Genomic DNA, 21932 nt, shown 5'->3' on the forward strand with positions numbered 1-21932 from the left:
GTGAGGTGTATATTGGTAAATCTGAGCACAGATTAGGGACTGTTGAGCAGTGTTATTATTACTTATTATTATGTAATTAGTGCTGTCACTCAATTAAAAAAAAGAAACTAATTACTCACACATTTTTTCTGAAATTAATTGCAATTAATCGTGATTAATCCCACCTAACATTAAAGTTTTTAAATATACTTTTATATTGCAATAATTTCAATCTGCTGGCAATCTGCCTCGGAGCGTAAACATTTTAGAAACATTTGGCGATAATGTGCTTTTATAAAGGTATCACCTTTGGATTTGGCGGTTATTCCATCTCCAAATTTTCCTTTGATTATATCCTTGTTTTCGTTAACCAGTTGGGCAAGAAGTAACAGCTGTTCTTGCGTCCACTTTGGTTTTCTTTTACGTTCGTAAATCTCTGACAGAGACTATCAGCCAATGCCTGTGTGCATATTTAGTAAGTATGCTGACATCATCCATAGCAACGAGGTCAACCCTGCCCTTACTCTTAGCTTTAGACTTCTCTCTATTCCTTAGTAAATTTTTGTCTCAGCAGCTTTGTGAATAGGTTTTAAGAGAAAACTCTTAGCTAAAAACTTTTACTGCTATTTAGGAGAACTCTTAGTGGTAAGATGAAATGTTTTGTGAATACGGGCCCTGGTATTTCCAAAGTGTTTGCTGCTTCTTTCCATGGATTCAAGAAAGAAAGAAAAACAGCCCCATCATCAGTAATTATGGAGCTGTTTATACTTCTGATGTTGGTACAGCACTTTTGTGAAGTGAAGTCTTCAAGGTACCAAAAAAAAAACATCTGTAAGCATGTTTACATAGGAGTAACTAAATGATTACATTAGCAATCACTAATATTGGCCACTCATAACTCCTAAATAAATAAATATGATTTTGTAGTAATAAACCAAAGCCTGCTTTGTATGTATTATACAATACAAAAACATTTTATATATGATAAAACTAAATAATTATTGTTAAACATGTTATAAACATCTATGTTTGAATAGATATTCACAAATTTCACAGTAAAGATTGGTCTAAACATTTTTAGACTCATAGTGTTACAGTGTAAAAACGACTTTTTTACTTAAAAAACATCCTGGCATCATGAGACATTTAGATGTAATGAATGAAACATACTTCAAAATGTTTCACTTGATTATACATTTATTAGGAATTGTAGTTTGGAAAAAGTCTAACTAGTAAAATGTGTACAAGTTATGTTACAAAAACACAATAACAACAGATGCAAGTAATAAAACACATACTCATGTAAATGATCTCCTCAGCTGGATCAAGCCGCAGGTCGCATTGTGTTCTTCTTCTGAGGTAAATTCTGGCTTATTCCTCTCAGCACGTCTTCTTCCAGAAACAAAATATAGCTGAGATGGTGTTCACATTTGTTTACAGAGGTGATGTGGGTATTTATATGTTTGCACATCTCACGTGGCCAATTATAATATGAAGAGTTACGCTGTTCGTGGGCATGATCACATTACAGATAATGAGCTCAGATGGGAAAGACAGATATATCTCTCATGTCTGTATGTCAAGTATTCTTGAAACTGAGTATGAAACTGAGTTTCAGTTAATTTTAGTGACGCAATTCAAAAAGCTATTCGCGGAGACCAAGAAGGCTGAAAGGGCACCCTGTTTATTTTCATTATTTTACAAATAGACCCTTTACAGATTCAAATGACATATTACCCTTATGTATACGATCTAAAATGACAGCGCATTTAAAGTTTTTTTCTCGCTGTTATCTGGAAAAAATGCAAGTTCTCCCAGGTGGTTAAACTAAAACTATTAAAATAATTTTTAGCAATTGAAATAAAGCTGAAATGAAGTAAAATTAAGTAGAATTTGATGAAAAACTTGAAATGTTGCCTAACTGAAAGTAATAAAATTTAAAGTAAAAGTAAAGTTCTTTCTGATCCTCAAATCTGATTGGCTGAGAAGAGTGTGATATTCTAGTGATAACAGAACTCCAACCATTTCACCATTTGCAGTATTCCTTGCAAAAAATATATTATTAATTGTGAATATGAGATTGAGATGAAGAATGAATGCTGTATCAGGTGCAGGTAATCACACTCGCTCAGTCAATATCTCTCTCATAATACTCTTTTACACACAGTACACTGCTTTTAATACAGTAATACAATAAGCTTTTAATGAAGCAACAACATTCAACATTTTTCATGTATGTATGTATGTATTAATCATTATAAGTATTAATACATATTCTAATATTAAATAAGTTGCATAAAATAAAATAAAAATCACTGCTGTTCAGGGCAGAAAGTTCAGATTGTAGCAGTTAATTATTGTATCATGTTCTTATTCAAACAAATAGAGTGGTGATAAATGACAGACTAGCAGGCCCACAGTTTGAATAGTCGCACATCAGTCTGAGCTTTCTGAGCCGTCTCTCATACATATGTTCACATACTAACATCACAGCAGCTGAAATATGTACATGTTTACCCAGTGAAACCCACGTCCCCAAAGACTGCTGGGAAACAGCAGTACAAAAACTGTTCAGTTCTCTCACAAGATTCTCACACATGTGGGGTGGTTGTAATCATGGCTGAATGTCATGTAGGGGTAATAAAGCATGCCATAGTGTAATTTAGTGTCCTTGGTTGTGCTGCTCTCTCTCGGGTGTGTTTTTGTCTTCTCAGGGTTATGGGAAGTTGGTGCACATGTTGTTGATATGTAACAGAGGTTGGGCTCACAGAGATGCAAGGTTTAAATCTAGTCTTGTGTAGTTTACCAGTACTAAATACATAGCTGTACCAAAAATATGATGTGGTATAAAACCATAATTTTGCAAATTTCAGCACCTTATCGTAATGTGGCACGACATGACTTGTAGTGTTTTTATATTCAGCTATTGATAATGCAGCTATAAATAACAACACTAACAGAAAACTTCCTGCATTTTACGATTCTTAAAAAGCAATTTGTTTTTTTACAAAGAGGACACCCCTAAAGGAGGTTTTGGAAGGTTTTGTCACATTTAGTTCCCTTCTAAGAGCACAAATTGGTGTCCAATTTGGTTAAGTTCATACACACACACACACACACACATGTTAGGTTTCCATGTTTTAGAAAGAAGTCGCTTACGCTCTTAGGCTACATTTATTTGATGAAAAATACAGTAAAAACAGTAATATTGTGAAATGTTATTACAATTTTAACTAGCTGTTTTTTACTATATTTTAAAATGTAATTTATTTCTGCGATTATGGTTGTTTATTAACTCAAGTAAAGAGAAAGAAGTTAAATGGCAATACACTGATATTAATTTGACATTTTATTTAGCAACTCCAAATTCGAACTCTCAGGTCTTTATCACGTTTGTTTCACACTGCCTGTGTTAACGCTGCTTGTTAATTTTTTTTGCCTATATTAACAGGTTACAGCAATCACACAGCGAGTGTGAGCCATGCATAGCAGATGTGCATAAGACACGCTGAGCTTAACAAAAAAAATGCTATAAACGCATATTTATATATTTGCAATATGTTTTTTTTTTTTTTTAACTAACAAAATTGTGGATTGAACTCACTTTCCGGCTTTATCTAAGTAAACATACAGTGACAAATAATCTTTTATTTAATAAATATGACTAAATTCAGATGATTTAAGCATGGGGGGTGAGTTTCGTTCCTCGTAAAAAACTAACCAGTTTAAAATAGTTATCACTGACTAACTCCTTATCACCGTATTAGAATTTATTTTGATTACCAAACAAATACTCTGTGTGTTAAAATGAACACATGGAGCAAGAGAAACAGGATGTATTTCAACATATTTAGAATATTAAACAGTGAAGCAGAGGTGAGTCGAGTCACAGGAGAATGACGGACAGCATTAGGAACGCAGCCATTTTTCTCAGCACACAGTCTCGTGTGGGTCATCGAATTACAGTCTTGCGATGCTGTTTTCTTCAAACATACTTTCACTATGGTCTCTAGAGAGCTGGTAATCTAATAAAAGTAATGGAATTTAAACCCGTTATTTAGAGATTTAATTCCAGTGTGTAATTTGTGCGCTTCCTCTCTTCCAGATGAATCTGATTTCTGGCTCATTCCACGATGGAGTCATGCTGTATTCTCATGCTCTAAATGAGACTCTGGATCGGTCGGGTGCGAGGCCCTCAGGGGACGTTATCAATAAGAGGATGTGGAATCGCACATACCATGGTCAGTTCTGCTTAAAGTCACCTATGGTCTCCCGTAGCCAAATTTTTATGCTAAGTGACAAAAGGTCTGCAGCTTATTCTGAGCAGGAAGAGACCATTTTGACACATGTGTAATGTCACCAACCACTTTTTCAATTTCATTCACATTCTACAAGCACTTTTGTTTTGCTGTTTTGCATCGATTTTTGATTTGATTTTGTTTTGTTTTGCTTTGATTTCCCTTTTGTGGTTTTTGTGATGCGTTGTTTTCTTGTTTTTTGTTTGTTTTGTTTTTGTTGTTGCTTTTTTCCCTTTGTTTTGCTTTGCTTTGGTTTTTAGGCTTCATGTTTTGCTTTATTTTGCTTTGATTTGCTTTTTGTTTTGTTTTTTGCTTTGTTTTGCTTTGACTTGTTTATGTTTTGTTTTTTGCTTTATGTTTTGCTTTATTTTTTGCTTTGCTTTTTTTCCCTTTTGCTTAGTTATTTTACGTTTTGTTTAGTTTTGAGCTTTGTTTTGTTTAATATAGTTTATTATCTACTTATATTTAGTTAAGTGTATATTAATGAGTGTTTTTCAAAGATTTAATGCCACCAACCTGGCCGTTAACTTTGGATGTATTTACTCATGTGTTTTTACAGATCATATACTGTACTAGCTAAAACATGTGTAAACACATGCAAAATCGTTCCTTTTCTAGAATGGAACTATGCCCGCATACAGATGTTTGTTAATTTCTGGGAACACTATTTGCCATGTAGAGTGAAGAGAGTGTTCAACAGAAAATAACATTGCCTGGTATAATATTAGCATTTGCATTTAGCACAGGAGGGGTAGATCCAATTACATGTTTATATGGAAATAAGTGTAAATTCAATGTGCACAATGAATCAGCAATCCTGTCAGTCTAAATGCATGAAGTAACTAATCCAGTTATTATTTAATCCTCAGATTATATAAAATGTATTTATAAAGTGCTTATTTTATCAATCCAGTACCTACAACTTTTTTTTTCCAGGTGGACTGATAAGAAGTCCGTATCCAGTGTACTCTCACACCTGTAATTTGCGTAACGTCAACCAATCAGATTACAGCTTGCCACATCGAGTCCTTTCTTTTTCTGTGAGCATTATGAATCAGATGATGAATCAGAGTCAGAGTCAGTGAATGGACTGTGGGCGACCTACAGGCATAATGCCTGTGGCTGAGACTAGAAGTCACCTAGACAGCTTGTCCACACATTCACTCGTTTGTATAAAACACAGTTCTCTTTAATATTACAGTTGTGATTAGTAATAATACAGCTTGCGTGTATCATTCTGCTGTGAGAGTGCAGGTGTAACAGCTCATGATTCACAGCACAAACTGCTGAATGGAAACTCCATTACTCATGTTTCAGCAAGGCACTGTGCAGAATAGATCAGCACAAGTATCTGAGTTGTGTTTGGACATTTATTTTGAATGCTACTCAGCTGAACTGCTCATTAAATGTCTTATGAATGCATCTTTTTTTCGGTTCCTGCCACTTGAGTCAGTACTCAGTGTGGCCACTTTGATCAACTTGGAGATTATTAGTGCCGCAGATTGAGCTGCACGGAGATGTTCTGCTCCTCCAGGTGTCTTTATCTTTAGATCGCAGGTGTCTCATTCAGCTCCAAAATGAGATTTCTGGCAAAGAGTGAGACACTAATGGGGGAAAAGAAATGTCTGTCATTTCTTCAGTTCTCCATCCTGTGTCTTCTCTCTGTTTCTGTCTTTTGTCTGCCTGAGCTCATTAATAAGCTGCGTTTAGTTTGCTCTGCAGTTTGTGTTCAATATCCCCTTAAGGGTCCAACCAGCACCAGTCTAAGCACAGCACACACTGCCAATTGGCAATCTTACCCGTCTTTACAACAAGGTCCAACACCCACAATCAAGTCACACTCAAATCACAGAGCCGTACGTCTCAATGATTAGAGGAAGGCATTTAGAAAGGAAATAGGCTTTAGAGGTAAACTGTGGCTCAGTTTAGACTCTTATAGTCGGTTTTGTGAGTTCTATGGGTTTAGATCTTATATAACTTGTTAGCTTGCACAACGCGTTCTTTTGCGTGTGTGATAGAGGGATACATAACAAATCGATCCTGATCCCACACATACGCAAGAACCGCTGTGTGTATTTGTGTGCACTGATGTGACAGTGTGTTTGTGTTTGTATCTGTATGTGTTTGTTTCACATAAGCATGTTGAAATAGAAAATGAAAATCTAAATGAACAAATGAAAGGAAGGAAAAGAAAGAACAAATTTGGAGTTCTTTAACTCCACTGTCTACGCCACTGTCTAGCAGAGTTCAGCTCCACATCTGAAGATGGTCATATCTAGGTGTTTAGGAACATTCGAAAATTACAAGCACGTGTGTTGGATTAGAGTCAGAACTAAACTCAGCAAGACAGCAGCTCCCCAGGTCCTGAGCCGAATAGCACTCTTATAAACAAACAAACAAAAGAACTAATGAATATACAAAGAAAAGAACGAGCAAACAAAAAAAGTTGATGTTAAGAAAACTTTTATTTTAAAACACTAACAATTATATTAATCAATACTTCAAAAGCTTGGCAAGCTAAAATAAAACTGCGTTGAGTGTAGCTACAGTATTCACATTACCGCAGCTGCCTCTGCCAGTTCAGTTTCACAGTTTCTCTGGGATGACGTGTGTTGTAGTGAAAGCTTCAGTCTTGCTTGGGGCTCCTGTCCACAAAATATCTAATATTGACTCATGAACAATAGGTTCCACCAACAACCAGAACGTTTTTTTTTTTTCTAAACCAAAATTTAGATCTGGATAAACAAACTTTAGAAATAACAAACAAATTAAAGGAAAATAAGAACAAGGAAACAAGGAAACAAAGGAAAGAATGAACGTATTTTTAAAAATTGGGAAAACAAAGCAACTGATAGGAAAATAAGAACTAATGCAAAAGCAAACAAATGAAAGAATGAATATAAGCTAATATTTGAAAGAACAAACAAATGAAAGGAAAATTAATGCAAAAACAAAAAAGAACAAACAAAAGTATAAATATCAGAAAGAGCAAACTAATTAATCTAAATAAGAACTAATGCAAAAACAAAGGAACAAACAAAAGTACAAATATCAGAAAGAAAAGACAAATGAATGTAAATAAGAACTAATGCAAAAACAAACAAAGAATTAACAAATATCTGAAAGAAATAAGAAATAAATGAAAGGAAAATGAGAACTAATACAAAAACAAACAAAAGAATGAATGAACAAGAATATAAGTATCAGAAAGAGCAAACAAATCAATCAAAAATAAGAACTAATGTAAAAACAAACAAAAGAATGAAGAAATGTTAGAAAGAAAAAAACAAACAAACAAATAAAAGGAAAATAAGAACTAATGCAAAAACAAACAAAAGAACAAACAAATATCAGAAAGAACAAGCTCAACTAAAGGAAAAAAGAACTGCAAAAACAAACAAAAGAACAAACAAATATCAGAAAGAGCAAACAAATCAGGGGCGTCATGCACTCATAATTTTTTTAGGGGGCACGAGTTTGGGGGTGTTGGGGTTGTCATGTGACACACAGTAGCCACAACAGCACTTATGTTTTATTTATTTTTTATTTATTTCTTTTTATTCGAAACATTCCCAAACACATTAACTGTATCATGAAATATCTTGAGTCTCACCTTTATAGATTATGTTAGTTGATGTAGTGGGCGATGGTCAAAGTAACCCAATAATGTAATCTATTCACTATGCATAAAAACCTGTCTGTTTACTTAATTAACAGATATGGGTGTCATGCCATAACATATTTTAATACGACTGACTTTATATTTAACGCAAATTTAACATTATATTTAATGCGAATTTAACATTGAAAGTTAATGTGAATAAAAACGTTAGGCTACTAATCATAACACTTTCATTGTACAGAAAGAGAGCAAAGAACATTTTCACTGACAGTCTAGAGTTCAAGCACTCTCAAAAACTCACAAATTCTGTTTAAAAAAGCTGTTTACACTGTGAAATGAATATCTTACTTACATATTCGTACACACATTTGAAGTTTGTTGTTTCTACTGAGAGAATTCGCCAGAAAGAGGTATTCAGTCAGCGAGCGAGTGAAGAAAACACCAGCATTTTAGCGATGACTCATCTGAACGCCTCTGATTGGTCATTGCATTCATAAGCTCAACAGAATTGTTTGTGATTGGTTATAATGTGCAGTTCTGTAAAAACACGTCTGTCTCTGGCTCAGCGCCAGCCAGCAAATGCAGATTTGAAATTAGCAGCTGATGATAGATGCAATCACGCCGGTGTGATTGTATTAAATATAGAAAATATTAATCGGCTATTTTTTGTCCTTTGGAAGCTGAATTCAAAATCCACTTGGCTCAAGAATCTGAGGGGGCACGTGCCCCCTTACTTTGAATGGGCATGATGCCTCTGAAACAAATGAAAGGGGAAAAAAAACTAATGCAAAAACAAACAAAATGGTAAATGACAAATGAACAAATATTAGAAAAAAATCATGGAAGGAATGTAGAGCACAAATAGATGAAAAAATTAAGCAAAAAAAATAAAGAAAGAACTAAGAAAACACTGATATCACACGCTGAAAGAAACTAATGAACAAAAGATATTTGTACTGAAGGATAATGCTGTATCAGTCATGAGCTATAAACACATGGTGATTCTTATTCTTGTGTTTACAGTTTTTTTTTCTATTAAAACAGCCATTACAACAACACATAGTCCTTGAAAAAGACTGAATCTGTGGATATAATGACTATTCTCTTTCTCTCACCAAAAAACAGTGGGCTTCTCTGCTGCTGTGAGAAGCATTATTGTATATTGTAATACCAGAATCCTATTTAAATTGTTTGTGACTGGATGATCCCCCCTCTGCTGTGGACATATACTCAATATGTCCCCAATTTAAACGCAAATGCCATCAAGCTCCTCAAATTGCCTGTTCTTCTTTTCCCTCTTCCAACACTCCTGACGCCCCTCACCTTTCTGCTCCATCTCCTTCTCCACCCGTCCATTTATCCACCTGAAATCCCCATTATCTTCTCTCTCTCATCGTCTCTCTCTCTGTCTTCCTCCGATGACCCGCTATGCATAAATCCAATCTCACAATATTTACCACAGACAAATTCAATCGCCCAGGCCTCTCTCCCTACTACATATCCATTCATGGAGCACAGCAACACCCAACAAACCAATAACTCCTTCAGGGCACAGCTAAACACAAAATGAGTGTAGCTTATATTGAGAGCTCTTGAGAGAACTCTGTGGATGTGGAAATTAATTTTGTGGATCAAATTTATTTTAAAGAAAAGGTCCTCACTTACACAGATGCTACAGGAAAACCTACAGTAGGAATCTTATTATCAGAGGCTTGGGTTACTGCAGGCCAGTAAGATATCAAGCAGAACTCCCTAGCAACCAACCAGAAATATCCTAGTAATTGCTTCAAAATCCTAGCAATCACCCATATCTCATAAACATTGTAGCGGAGTTGCAGGGTTAAAATCTACTCACATTTTTTTTCAAAAAATATGAAAATGTAGTTCATGAAGTAGTTACAGTGGAAGGGGGGGAATCACTTACAGCACCTTTAATTATCATCCAAGCACAATAAGTTTGAAGTTTCACCCACAGGCGAACACTGTAATTTGTACAAACATAAATGAAAAGGGCAGAGTATGTTGGAAACATAGAGTATGTTGGCAAAAACATTTTGTGACATTTTATATGTAAGATTAAGCCCATAAAATGCGAAACAATTGCTATAAAGAGTTTATACAATGTATTTTTACAACTGTCAATGTTCAGTTCTTAATTTAAAGGGCTAGTTCACCTGAAAATGAAACTTCTTTCATCATTTACTCACCCACATGTTGTGTCAAACCCATAAGACTCTGGTTAAACACAAATTGAGATATTTATAATGAAATCTCTAAAGAGAGTCCAGGTCCAAAAAGATCATAAAGGTGCTCTAAAATAAATTCAAAAATGAAGCATGTGCCTCTGTCACAAGCGAAAACAAAAAATGTTTTGGTTGTAATGCATCACACATGAACATCTGAGCTTCTGCGTTTGCCATATATGTGGAGGTCCTTTATTAAAATTAAATTCGAAAACCTGTGCAATCTTGATTAAATATATCAGTCGATTAACAGCATCAGTCTTTTTTATTTCTGCTAAAGAATCTTAGGAGAAACATCTGCGGTAAAGCTGTTATGAATGCATGCACTTCCTAAGTACTTTTTATTTTCATCACCCACTCGCTCTCATCCAATCAATATGGTCCTCTTTCTGTATTTCCTTGTTTTTGTCCTTTTGAATTCATCTGATGTGTATTAATACAGGTGTGTGTGGGCAGGACAGAGTATCTGTCTATAAAAACAAACAAGGTCATCTTTTTTTTCTTTTTTTTGTCCTGAAACATCTGCGTCCTCCTCGCAAAGGTTGTCATCTGTAGAACCATCTCCTCTACCCATCCTGCCCTGCTCTGCCTGTTTTTCTTCCCTCCCCCTCTTGTTCACACTTTCCTCTCACACGGCTTTCCTTGACCTCTGTCTCCTCTCTTCCTTTGCCACAGACCTGTCAACCTCCTCTGCCAATTTTATGTTCTCACTCAATGTTTCACAATCTCATCCTGTGTCTTCCATCATGTGCTGCATTCAGTCCCCTGCATTCTTCTCCAGCTTTCTTCTTCCAGTTTGGTTCCAGATGTTTCATCCAGATGGATGTCTCACACTCTCAGTGTGTCTCTTTTTGGTCTCCGTGCAACATCGGTTTTGCGCTCCACATGACTGCCTGCCTGGAGGAAATCTTTGAGTTTAGAAGCCGGGGTCTGGTATAGAGAAAAACATATCACTCTTTTCCCCCCTCAGATTTGCACTCTGTAACTTGCCATTGTGAGTTTATATCTCACAATTCTGAGAAAAAAAGTCAAAATTGTGAGATACAAAGTCACATTTGCGAGAAAAAAGTCATAATTACGAGTTTATATCCCACTATTATGACTTTATAACTCGCAATTGTGTTTATAACATGCAGTTATGAGGGGGGAAAAGTCAGTAATTGTGAGATAAAAACTCACAATTAATTGCTTTTTTTGTTTTTTATTCAGTAGCAGAAACAGGCTTCCATAATAACAAAATATATCCATAAAAACAAAATATGGATAATAATCATGATTTCCATAACAGTAGCTCTAAAACTTTTTTCCTTTCTTTTTGTATGAAGAATGAAACCAAGATAGTTTGTGTATAATTATTCACAATGAAGCACAACATATATGAATTCTAAAAATGTATACAGTGTTTTGGGTTTTTTTGTTAATTTTTTTCGGGGGAGGGGAGTGGGTGGGCAATGAGATTTCACTGTGGGTGGCTCTATGCAGCATAGTGCCATGTGAATGGATACCAAGTCACAGACTAAATATTTTGTTGCAATGCTTGTTTAAAGCAATCAAAAATATCTAATTTTATTAATGTGAGAAAATCTGTACTTGCTTTGTACTGTAGCTATAACATTCTATATGTAAAGTCACAGAACAAGATCACTGCTGATACAAACACCACTGCTAACACTTTAACTTTTACTGATTGATAAATGATTACATCGCCCAAAAATATCAACACAATGTATGTTGAATTTTTGAGGAGGCAGTATAAAAAAATGTTTTCTAATTACCCACTGAGTCAGCGATAGTCACAGATAGTCTAATGAAACATTACGGTAGATTTATTATTTGTATGTTTAGCCCAGGGTCTTGAGAGTTAGTGTCAGAAGGCTGCTCTGACATGAACATAATTCACCCTCTATAGCTTACTGAGAAGATTTAAAGAGAGTGAAACTCAAATTCAAAGCATATGTACTTCATTAGAAGTGAAATCTGCGGTCCTGAAAGCCATGTAGCAATTTTGGAACATTTTTCAAAATTCACCACAAAACAACATGTGCTTAAAAATCATAATTTTTATAACCAGTAGCACTGAAACCTAAATCATATACTTTTTACACACCTCTGTAGACAGTTTTGTTTTCCTGTGGTTGTTGATTTTATTTATTTACTTTTTAAGTCTCTTATGCTCAGCAAGGCTGCATGTACTGTATGTGATCAAAAGCAGCCTACAGTTAAACAGTAATACTGTGAAATTATTTTCATTACATTCATTCATTAATAATTTTGAAGTAACTGTTTTTATCATTACTTTCTATCGTTAAGCATCATTACTCCAGACTTCAGTGTCACATGATCCTTCAGAAATCTAATTTGCTGCTCAAAAAACATTTCTGATTATTAATGTTGAAAACAGTTGCTTAATATTCTTGTGAAAACCATGATACAAGTTCTTAAGGATCCTTATTGGAACGTTCAAAAGAACGGGATTTATTTGATCTGAAATCAGTCACTTTTGCTCAATTGAATGCATCCTTCTCTGTGCTTTAATGATTCATATTTGTAATTTATTAAGACATAAGTGTACATTTATACTCCTATTTGACTGTGGTTTGGTGGTTAATGATCGTGGCTGGAAGGCTGTTGGTTCAAACCCCAGCAGGGCTTACACATTAGCGAGGCACTTAACCCCAGGTGACTCTAGGGAGATGGACCGTGTAGTAAAAATATACAGTTGCTTGGATAAGACAGCATCTGCTAAATGCATAACATTAATTATTCTGTCTTCATTTGTTGATGTTTAACCCACAAGAACACCCAGTTCGATGCCTTGTGTTTAATGTCAGTGACAGTTTGATTTCCTCAAGCTTGCACAGTTATTTTACACCATAGTTAATAGGCAGGAGTGCAGAGCTTTTAATAAATGCACACTTATCTAATAGTGGCGTTAATGGCTGTGTGACAGAGTTCCCATAGGGAGGAATGATAACACTGAAGCGGCATTCACTTCCATTACTTTAAGTGCTTTCCGCCTCGCTCTCTCGCTGTCCCCTCTGACCTTACATTATTACCCACGAGATCCAGGTCGTAAATCCACTGTGCTACTTGTGACCTGAGCTCAGGTCAGAGGGCAGGAGGTCACTGATGAGATTCTTTTGAGGATCTGCGGCCTTCAGATCAGCATTCATTTCCATGCAAGAGGACGTGGACTAAATCCTCTCAAAGCAGCGATGGAGGAGACACTCCAGCAGAGAGGCTGAGAGATGATGGGATTGAGATTCAGTGGGAAACACTGAACGGAGGGAAAGCTGAGATGCTTAAGATGACTTTTTGGAGTCCGTTTTAGGGTTCTTCACATATATTTAAGGACCCCTTAAACCACTTTCAAGTGTTTGTAATTGATTTTTTGAAGACCAAAGAAAAGGTTAAGATGTTCAATATTGACCAAACTTTTTTTTTAGCAATGATTTAATTTTGGACAGGATTTGAAAAAAAATGTTTCAAGCAGCTCCTCTCCTAATATACTTATGAAATCGAAGTATAATTAATATTTAATACTAAAGTATGTAAATGATCATATGTCAATTATATCCCATATTTATCTTGTCTTGTTTTTTTTTGTTTTTTTGGAAATTAATGAATCATTTTATTCAGCAAGAACACATTAAATTGATCAAACATGACAGTATATGCATTTATAATTAGGGATGGGTACCGAGAACCGGTATTTTTTTTGGACCGGTACGTATTGGGTCAATACCGGACTACCGGTAAGCTTCAGGACAAATGATACTGTTATCAATACTTGCGTTGTTTTATCTCCGTATACTTCAATGTTAATGATGAATTAGAAGCAGCTGCTTGACATGACTGAATTATGTGGTCGTCGTTTGCTCGACGTGCTTGTGATATCAGTGCGCATGTGCAGTGTGTGTTTGCGTGCAAGCAATCAAAGCAATCAGTCTTCGCGGCAAGAGTGAAACTTTCGAAAGTGTGGGCTCACGTTACAAAACTAAGCCACAGCAGTGTCAGATGCAATATATGCAGTAGTGTAATAGTGAACAAAGGAGGCAACACCAGTAATATAATGAAACTTTTACTAGCAAAACACAACACGATCTACCTCAAGGAATGCGCTGTATTTACTATGTCTCCCAGCTCTAGCTCCAACTGCAACTCACGAGACACATTCACATCAAATGTTGATTCAGCGGTAGAGTTACACTTATGAGACACTGCACTTATTCGCAATCACAAAAGTACATTATTTGCGTGTGCTTTAGTTTAAAGCCTTGCCAGTTAAACATTAGTTATCATCTGATTGCGGTAATACTGTCAAAAACACACAAGGTTTACATATAAACACAGTTATGTCTAAAGTGAAAGTAAACAGTTGAGAGAGAAACAGATGCGTGCAGGTCTTAAAGGGACAGAACTAAACATGCTGCCGATTTTCATTAAGGGGATAGGTCACTGAAAAATTAAAATTCTGTCATTATTTACTCACTGTCATGTTGTACCAAACCTGTATTCATTTTTATTCTTGTGCTGAACACAAAATAAGATATTTTGAAGAATGTGGGTAACCAAATAGTTGCTGGTCCCCACTGACTTTGATAGAAGGAAAAAAAATTAAATATGAAAGTCACTGGGGACCAGCAACTGTTTGGTTTGTCACATTCTTCAAAATATCGTCTTTTGTGTTCAGCACAAGAATAAAAATTAATATATTCTTCAAAATAATTTTTATGTTTAACAGAAGAAAGAAACTCATTCCGGTTTAAAACAACTTGAGAGTGAGTAAATGATGACAGTTTTCATTTATGGGTGAACTATTCCTTTAATGTTAATAAAATAAAACACACAAAGAGAAAAATAACTCCCAGCTCCTGACTGAAGAACTTTAATACAGTTGCTAAAGTTCAGCATTAATAAAATAACTTGAAATTTTCAACAACTTTTCACATCATATCTTTTTGCACCAAATAGTATCGATGACAGTATCGATAAGTACCGGTATCGATAAGCAGTATCGGAATCGATAAAATGTAAACGAAACCCATCCCTATTTATAATGTGTCAAAATATTTCTGTTTCATATAAATGCTGTTCTTTTGAACTCTTTATTCATCAAAGAGTCCTGAAAAAAATGTATCACAGTTTCTGCTTTGCATCACAGGAATAAATTGCAATTTAAAATATATTCACTTAGAAAACAATTATCTTAAATTGTCATAATATTTTAATTTTTTCTGTATCTTTGATCAAATAAATACAGCCTTGGTAAGCTTAAAAGACTCACCAAAAAAAATATATAAAAAGAAAAATGACTGACCCCAAAATTTTGAACAGTAGATTGTCACGGAATCACCCGCATCACCAGCTGAAGCAGCCTCCTACACCCGTTCACAATCACCAGAGTACTAATCACGCACACCTGCAACCACTTACCACCACCATTCATAAGCACACTCACCTCAGTCACTCGTCGGCTGGTCTCAAGGTTGCAAGCTCCCTAAACGCTGGTTGATGCCTACCTGTCTGTCCCGCCTGCCTGGAACTCCTCTCCCACTGTGGACTAAGCAAGTTGATGTTTCATTAAGACTGTTTACTCTGCTTCCAGTATTCCCTTCGTTGTCTCTCTTCTGTTGGAAGCCCTGCCTTGGTTCTCTTTAAATAAAACCCCTTTGATGTACGTCTACCTGTCTGCCTCCTTACCAGTGTATGACAGAAGACCAGCCCATTGAAAATAGTAACGAGCACGAAGGTTCACATGGATCCTGGGAGCACATCCTCATCGGAGCTCTTCGCCGATCTCGTTCACACTCTCCGGGAATTGCTTCTACCACCTCCTGTCACCGCCCCTCCGACAGCCAGTCCCATGGCCCGACCTACAAGCTTCTCCAGGGAAGGCGATCTCTTGCAAAGGGTTTTTGCTGCAATGTTCCCTCTACTTTGAATTACAGCCCCATCTATTCACGACGGAATGGGCGAAAGTGGCATTCATTATCTCTTTGCTGACGGGAAGAGCCTTGCAATGGGCGGAGGCCTTGTGGAATTCGCAAAGCCCGAGGATTGATTCACTGGAGAACTTCATCAAACATTTCCGAGAAGTGTTCAGCCAGCCGACTACAGAGGTCTCGGTACATGATGAGCTGTTCAAACTACGGCAAGCGGATCTGCCCATTCACGAGTACACGCTTCAGTTCCGCACCCTCGCCGCTAGCAGCGGCTGGAATGAGACTGCCCTGCTCTCCGCCTTTCTCAGAGGCTTGAACCCCGCCTTACGGCAGCAGATGTATATCTACGATGACTCCGTGGGACTGGAAAGCTTCCTCCAGAAGGCAGCGCGTGTCTCTCAACACCTAACCGCTTGCCATAATGAACCCCTTGCTACCGCCTTACCCAACCTTTCACCTCCAGTGCCCGAGCCCATGATCACGGATAACTATCATTTATCCACCCCGGAGCGATCCCGTCGACTCACCTAAGGGCTCTGCCTCTACTGTGGTTCTCCGGCGCACCAGATCCGCACCTGTCCTATTCGTCCACCACACCCAGCGGTGAGTACCATCCAAATTGCTCCTGATGTGTCTCACGTAGATGCTCTTCTCGGGTATCAAGACCAATCTTTTCCAGTCAAAATCCTCATGGACTCAGGAGCTGCGGGAAACTTCATCTCCTCCCGTACCCTCACTGGATTCAAGATTCCCCGTCACAGGAACGAAACCACCTACCAGATCACCACTATCCAAGGAAAACCGCTGGGCAAGGGGCTGGTGCGTCACCGGACGCCAGAGGTCAGCCTCTGGATCGGGTGCTTCCATACTGAACAGATCTCTCTACTGGTGCTGGAGGAGGCTGTCGTGGATGTTGTCCTGGGACGCCCCTGGCTTTCCAAGCATCAACCTACCATCGATTGGCGGTCTGGGGAGATTCTCAAGTGGAGCATGGGGTGCGAGCAGGAATGCCTAAAGGACCTACCTGTCCCCATCTCTAGCGGTACCAGCCTCTCACTCTGTTCCACCACCGTTGAAAGCCCCGAGACACACCAGGTTACACCCATTCTTCCCGAATATCAGTCATTTCAGGACGTGTTCAGCAAGGATGCTGCCACTCAGCTACCTCCACACCGGCCATGGGACTGCGCCGTGGACCTGCTGCCTGGGGCTAAACTACCCAAGGGACACATCTACCCACTGTCGATCCCGGAGAGAGCAGCCATGGAGGAGTGTGTAAAGGAGGCCTTGAATCAGGGGTTCATCCGTCCATCCAGCTCACCCGCAGCGTCGAGCTTCTTTGTGGCCAAAAAAGATGGAGGTCTGAGGCCCTGTATTGACTATCGTGCTCCCAACTACCAGACGGTAAAGTTCGCCTATCCCCTTCCTCTGGTTCCAGCCGCCCTGGAGGAGCTGCGCGGGGCCTGTATCTTCAGCAAACTGGATCTAAGTAGCGCCTATAATCTCATCCGCATGGGTGATGAATGGAAGACGGCCTTCGTGACGCCCACCGGGCACTACGAGTACCGGGTTATGCCGTATGGGCTATCCAACTCGCCTTCTATCTTCCAGAACTTCATGAATGAGATCTTCAGAGACATGCTCAACCAGTTCGTACTCCTCTATATAGATGACATACTCATATATTCACCTAACATTGAGGTACACCGTCGCCCGAGTGCTCCAACGCCTCCGTCAACACCACATGTATTTAAAAGCCGAGAAATGTGAGTTTCACAAATCCACAATCCACTTCCTGGGCTACATCGTCACCCCTGCCGGAGTACAAATGGACCAGAGGAAGGTGGAAGCGGTTCAGAATTGGCCTCAACCCACGACCATAAAGGAGATGCAGAGATTCCTGGGGTTCGCCAATTTCTATCGTCGATTTATTGCCCATTACAGCCAGCTAGCAGCGCCTCTTACCTCTCTCCTCCGGCAGAAGGTCAAATCTCTTCCTTGGACCCCAGAAGCTCATCGGGCCTTCGCTCAGCTCAAGTCGGCCTTCTGCACGGCCCCGGCTCTTTCACATCCAGACCCCAATCTCCGCTTCGTGGTCGAGGTGGATGCCGCGACCCTAGGAGTGGGCGCCGTCCTGTCCCAATGGAAAGGTGAACCCCCCGTGCTCCATCCATGCGCATACTTCTCCAGGAAACTGTCCCCGGCGGAGCAGAACTACGACGTGGGCAACCGGGAGTTGCTGGCCATCAAGCTTGCTCTGGAAGAGTGGCGGCATTGGTTGGAAGGTGCTCAACATCCCTTTGTCGTGATCACCGACCACAAAAATTTGCAATACCTCCGAGGTCCAGAAGGGAGGAGCTATGTCCCATCCAACCTGCGTCTTACCCTTCTGGACTCTGTCCACACCTCTCCGGGATCGGGACACCCAGGCAGCCACCGGACCCTCTCGCTTCTCCAGAATCGTTATTGGGGCCCAACATGGCCCGGGATGTCGGCCGTTATGTCAAGGGATGTTCGGTCTGTGCCATCACCTCCACACCTCGCTGCCTGCCTGAGGATAAACTGGTCCCATTGCCCATTCCTCGCCGGCCCTGGTCCCACCTGGGGGTAGACTTTGCCACCGACCTCCCTCCGTCAAACGGGTATACCACCATACTAGTCGACCGACTCTCCAAATCCTGCAAACTAATCCCGCTGCGTGGATTACCCTCAGCTCTAGAAACGGCCCAAGCCCTCTTTCAACAGATATTTAGGAACTTCGGCCTCCCAGAGGACATTGTCTCCGACAGGGAGCCCCAATTTATCTCCCGGGTCTGGCGAGGGTTCTTCCACCTCCTAGGGGTGTCGGTGAGTCTATCCTCCGGCCAGACCGAACGGAGGATCCAGGAAATCGGGCGACATCTCCGGGCCTACTGTCATGAACATCAGGACAGCTGGAGCCAGTATCTACCCTGGGCAGAGTACGCCCAGAATTCGCTGCGTCTCAAGGTTGCAAGCTCCCTAAACGCTGGTTGATGCCTACCTGTCTGTCCCTCCTGCCTGGAACTCCTCTCCCACTGTGGACTAAGCAAGTTGATGTTTCAGTAAGACTGTTTACTCTGCTTCCAGTGTTCCCTTCGTTGTCTCTCTTCTGTTGGAAGCCCTGCCTTGGTTCTCTTTAAATAAAACCCCTTTGATGTACGTCTACCTGTCTGCCTCCTTACCAGTGTGTGACATGGATGAAGTGGGGTTGTTTTTAATTTAATTATTTACAAAGTGTTATGACTAATGATGTCTTTAAATGTTGTGTACAGAAGCAGATCAGTAGTTTTGGAGCAGAGCTTTAGTGTCATTTTGTAAACCGATTACAGAAAATAGCTTGCCTGGATATGTTAATGGTGTGCTAATCAAGACGTAATTGCAAGGAGTCATAAAAGTTGGTTGATACGCATGCTCGTTGAAGCTTAAGCGCTGCAGTGTGGTAATATGATCTGAATATTGTGCTGAGTCACGTGGGTTTGTGTTACACTGAATGCTGGCACAGACCTTCATCCAGCATATGCTAGTGTTTAGCTACACAGCACATTCAGTCTGGATGCTTTATGCAAGAATCTCACTGTTTTACCCAGTGCAGTTCATTCTCTAGCATACTAAACCTTTCATTCTATTCATTTTATAATAATTTTTCTTTTTAATAAGGGGCATTTTTCATTACTTTTGTTTTGCCCTTAATTGGACTAGAGTGGTAGTCCAATACACACATAAGATAAGCACTAAATATATAGTTTGTATTGTATTGGTCAAAGTTATTGTTATTCTTTCAAAAGTGATGAAAGAAGTTCTGAAGTAATAAATGAGCTATCTAACGTACATTACCATGTCGAATTGATTTGTTGTAAAACTCAAAAGTAAAGTCATTTAGGCCTGGTTTCACAGACGGGGCTTAGCTTAAGCCAGAATTAGGCCTTAGGTAAATTAAGATATTTAAGCAGCTTATATAAAAATGTCTAAGAAAACTTTACAGGTGAGCATCTTGAGACAGAACAACGGTGCGGACATATTTTAAGATATGTCAGAGCAAGATATTTTCAGTTGAGACAGCTCATACATGCATTTTAGTCTAGCCTTGTCTGTGAAACCGGGGGTTAGTGTTTTATTTAGTTTTCTTGAACCACCATTTGGTTATCAACTTGTTTTCAGACAAGTCTTACAAAATTTATTTTTACAAGTTTAAGCTTAAAATTAGAAGAAAAAACTTTTATATTGTTTTTTAAAGAAAAAATTACTTTAAACATTTTCTCTTTTTTTGAATTAAGTATATTTTTCTGAAAACAAAGCAACGTAATTTAGTCGGGGTGTAACAGTACACATGTAAACATGATGGTTTGGTACGTATCTCGGTTTTGATGTAACGGTTCGGTATGGTTTCAGTACAGAAGGGGGAAAAAACATAAAATTGCTTTTTTTTTTTTTTATTAAACAGTGGTTTACTGAACAAATTGCTCTTACTTTAAATACAGTAAATTCAATTGTAACTAAAATTTATTTTAAAAATCCACCTCAGCTTATGTTCTAAACTATAGGGAGTAGTGATGTGCGGATGAGCTAAAATGTCACCCGAATCCACAGCTTCAAATAAATTATCCACCCGCCAACCGCCCGCACCTATATTTTTGTCTGATTTAGATAACTGCACCCGATCGTCACATTCAGGGTTCGTATGGTCAAGAAAAGCCCAGAAAAGTCATGGAATTTCAAAACAGCAATTTCCAGGCCTGGAAAGTTTTGGAAAAGTCATGGAAATCTATTTCACAATTCTCTGTATAATAGAATTATGTTTAATTAGGTCCTGAATTTCGTTGCGGGATTGCGCATATATCACATTACTCATTCCCTCAGCTTTCAACTTTAAAATAAGGGAAATTACTGCAAAACATTTATTCAATATAGCGTATAGGTTAGATGAGTAAATAAATCCACACAAACCATCAGATCAATTCAGTCATTTGAAAACAGCGCGAGTGATTCAGCTGTACTGCGTCCTCTCTCTTTGACCTTTTCTTCACATCGGTGCATCTAGAGCTGCTGCACGCTGCGATACAAGACTTTAGCTCGCTTTTCGGTGCAGTTGACAGAATTGTCAATTGCCTAATCGGTTATTGTTGCATCATCACACAAATGTATTATTTTCACGTCTTTTTAAGCCATTCGGTACTCGCGCTCTCCAGATGCGCTTTTCTGTGCACTCACAGTCACATCCAAAGCGTGCTCTGTGAGTACCAAATTGAGTTTGCAAGCAAATCTTGTAGCACTTAAGTGTGTCCAAATACACACAAAATGATGTCAAAATGGTCGTCCTGGCAAGTATCCTCATAAGCACTGTTGGTTTTGTCTTAAGTTATGTAAACATTTGTGAAAGAAAACGCATGTGTATAAGTATTGGATCCGTGAAATAGGTCTTGTGACAGCAGCCTAATAAAGTTGTGCCATCTGTCATTAATGTTAATCAAACAACAAAAGAAAAATCCCTCACTGGTCTTGACTAAATAATGCTTTTTTGAATAACTTTAATATGTTAATTTTACAGTTTATTCAATTTCTGTAGCCTATTTAGAAAATGCAGTTAATATTTGCATCATTAATGGTTTATCTTATCCACCCGCGATCCACCTGCAAATAATCAGAATGCATTTTTTATTACCCGACCCGCGGATTATCCGCAGCGCCCGCGGATATAACCGCCATCCACGCATCACTAATAGGGAGCCCTTTTACATTACTGTAAGTTAACAACAGAGCCCAAACTTAAATTTAATTACTATTTATTTTTAAATATAATTATCAAACCTGTAAATTGCACATAATG

At 38.5% G+C, this 21932-nt stretch overlaps 1 protein-coding gene across 3 annotated transcripts in view; it reads left to right on the forward strand.

The window, feature by feature from the left end:
* The window catches only part of npr1a (natriuretic peptide receptor 1a), a 104117-nt gene that overhangs the window by 42756 nt on the left and 39429 nt on the right, over window positions 1–21932 (forward strand). For all 3 annotated transcript variants that reach the window (XM_058754115.1, XM_058754117.1, XM_058754116.1), the window contains one exon: window positions 4085–4220. In XM_058754115.1, the coding sequence (XP_058610098.1) occupies window positions 4085–4220 (136 nt within the window). The remainder of the gene's footprint in view (window positions 1–4084; window positions 4221–21932) is intronic.

This window comes from Onychostoma macrolepis, chromosome 19 (genome assembly GCF_012432095.1).
Source record: "Onychostoma macrolepis isolate SWU-2019 chromosome 19, ASM1243209v1, whole genome shotgun sequence".
NCBI lineage: Eukaryota > Metazoa > Chordata > Actinopteri > Cypriniformes > Cyprinidae > Onychostoma > Onychostoma macrolepis.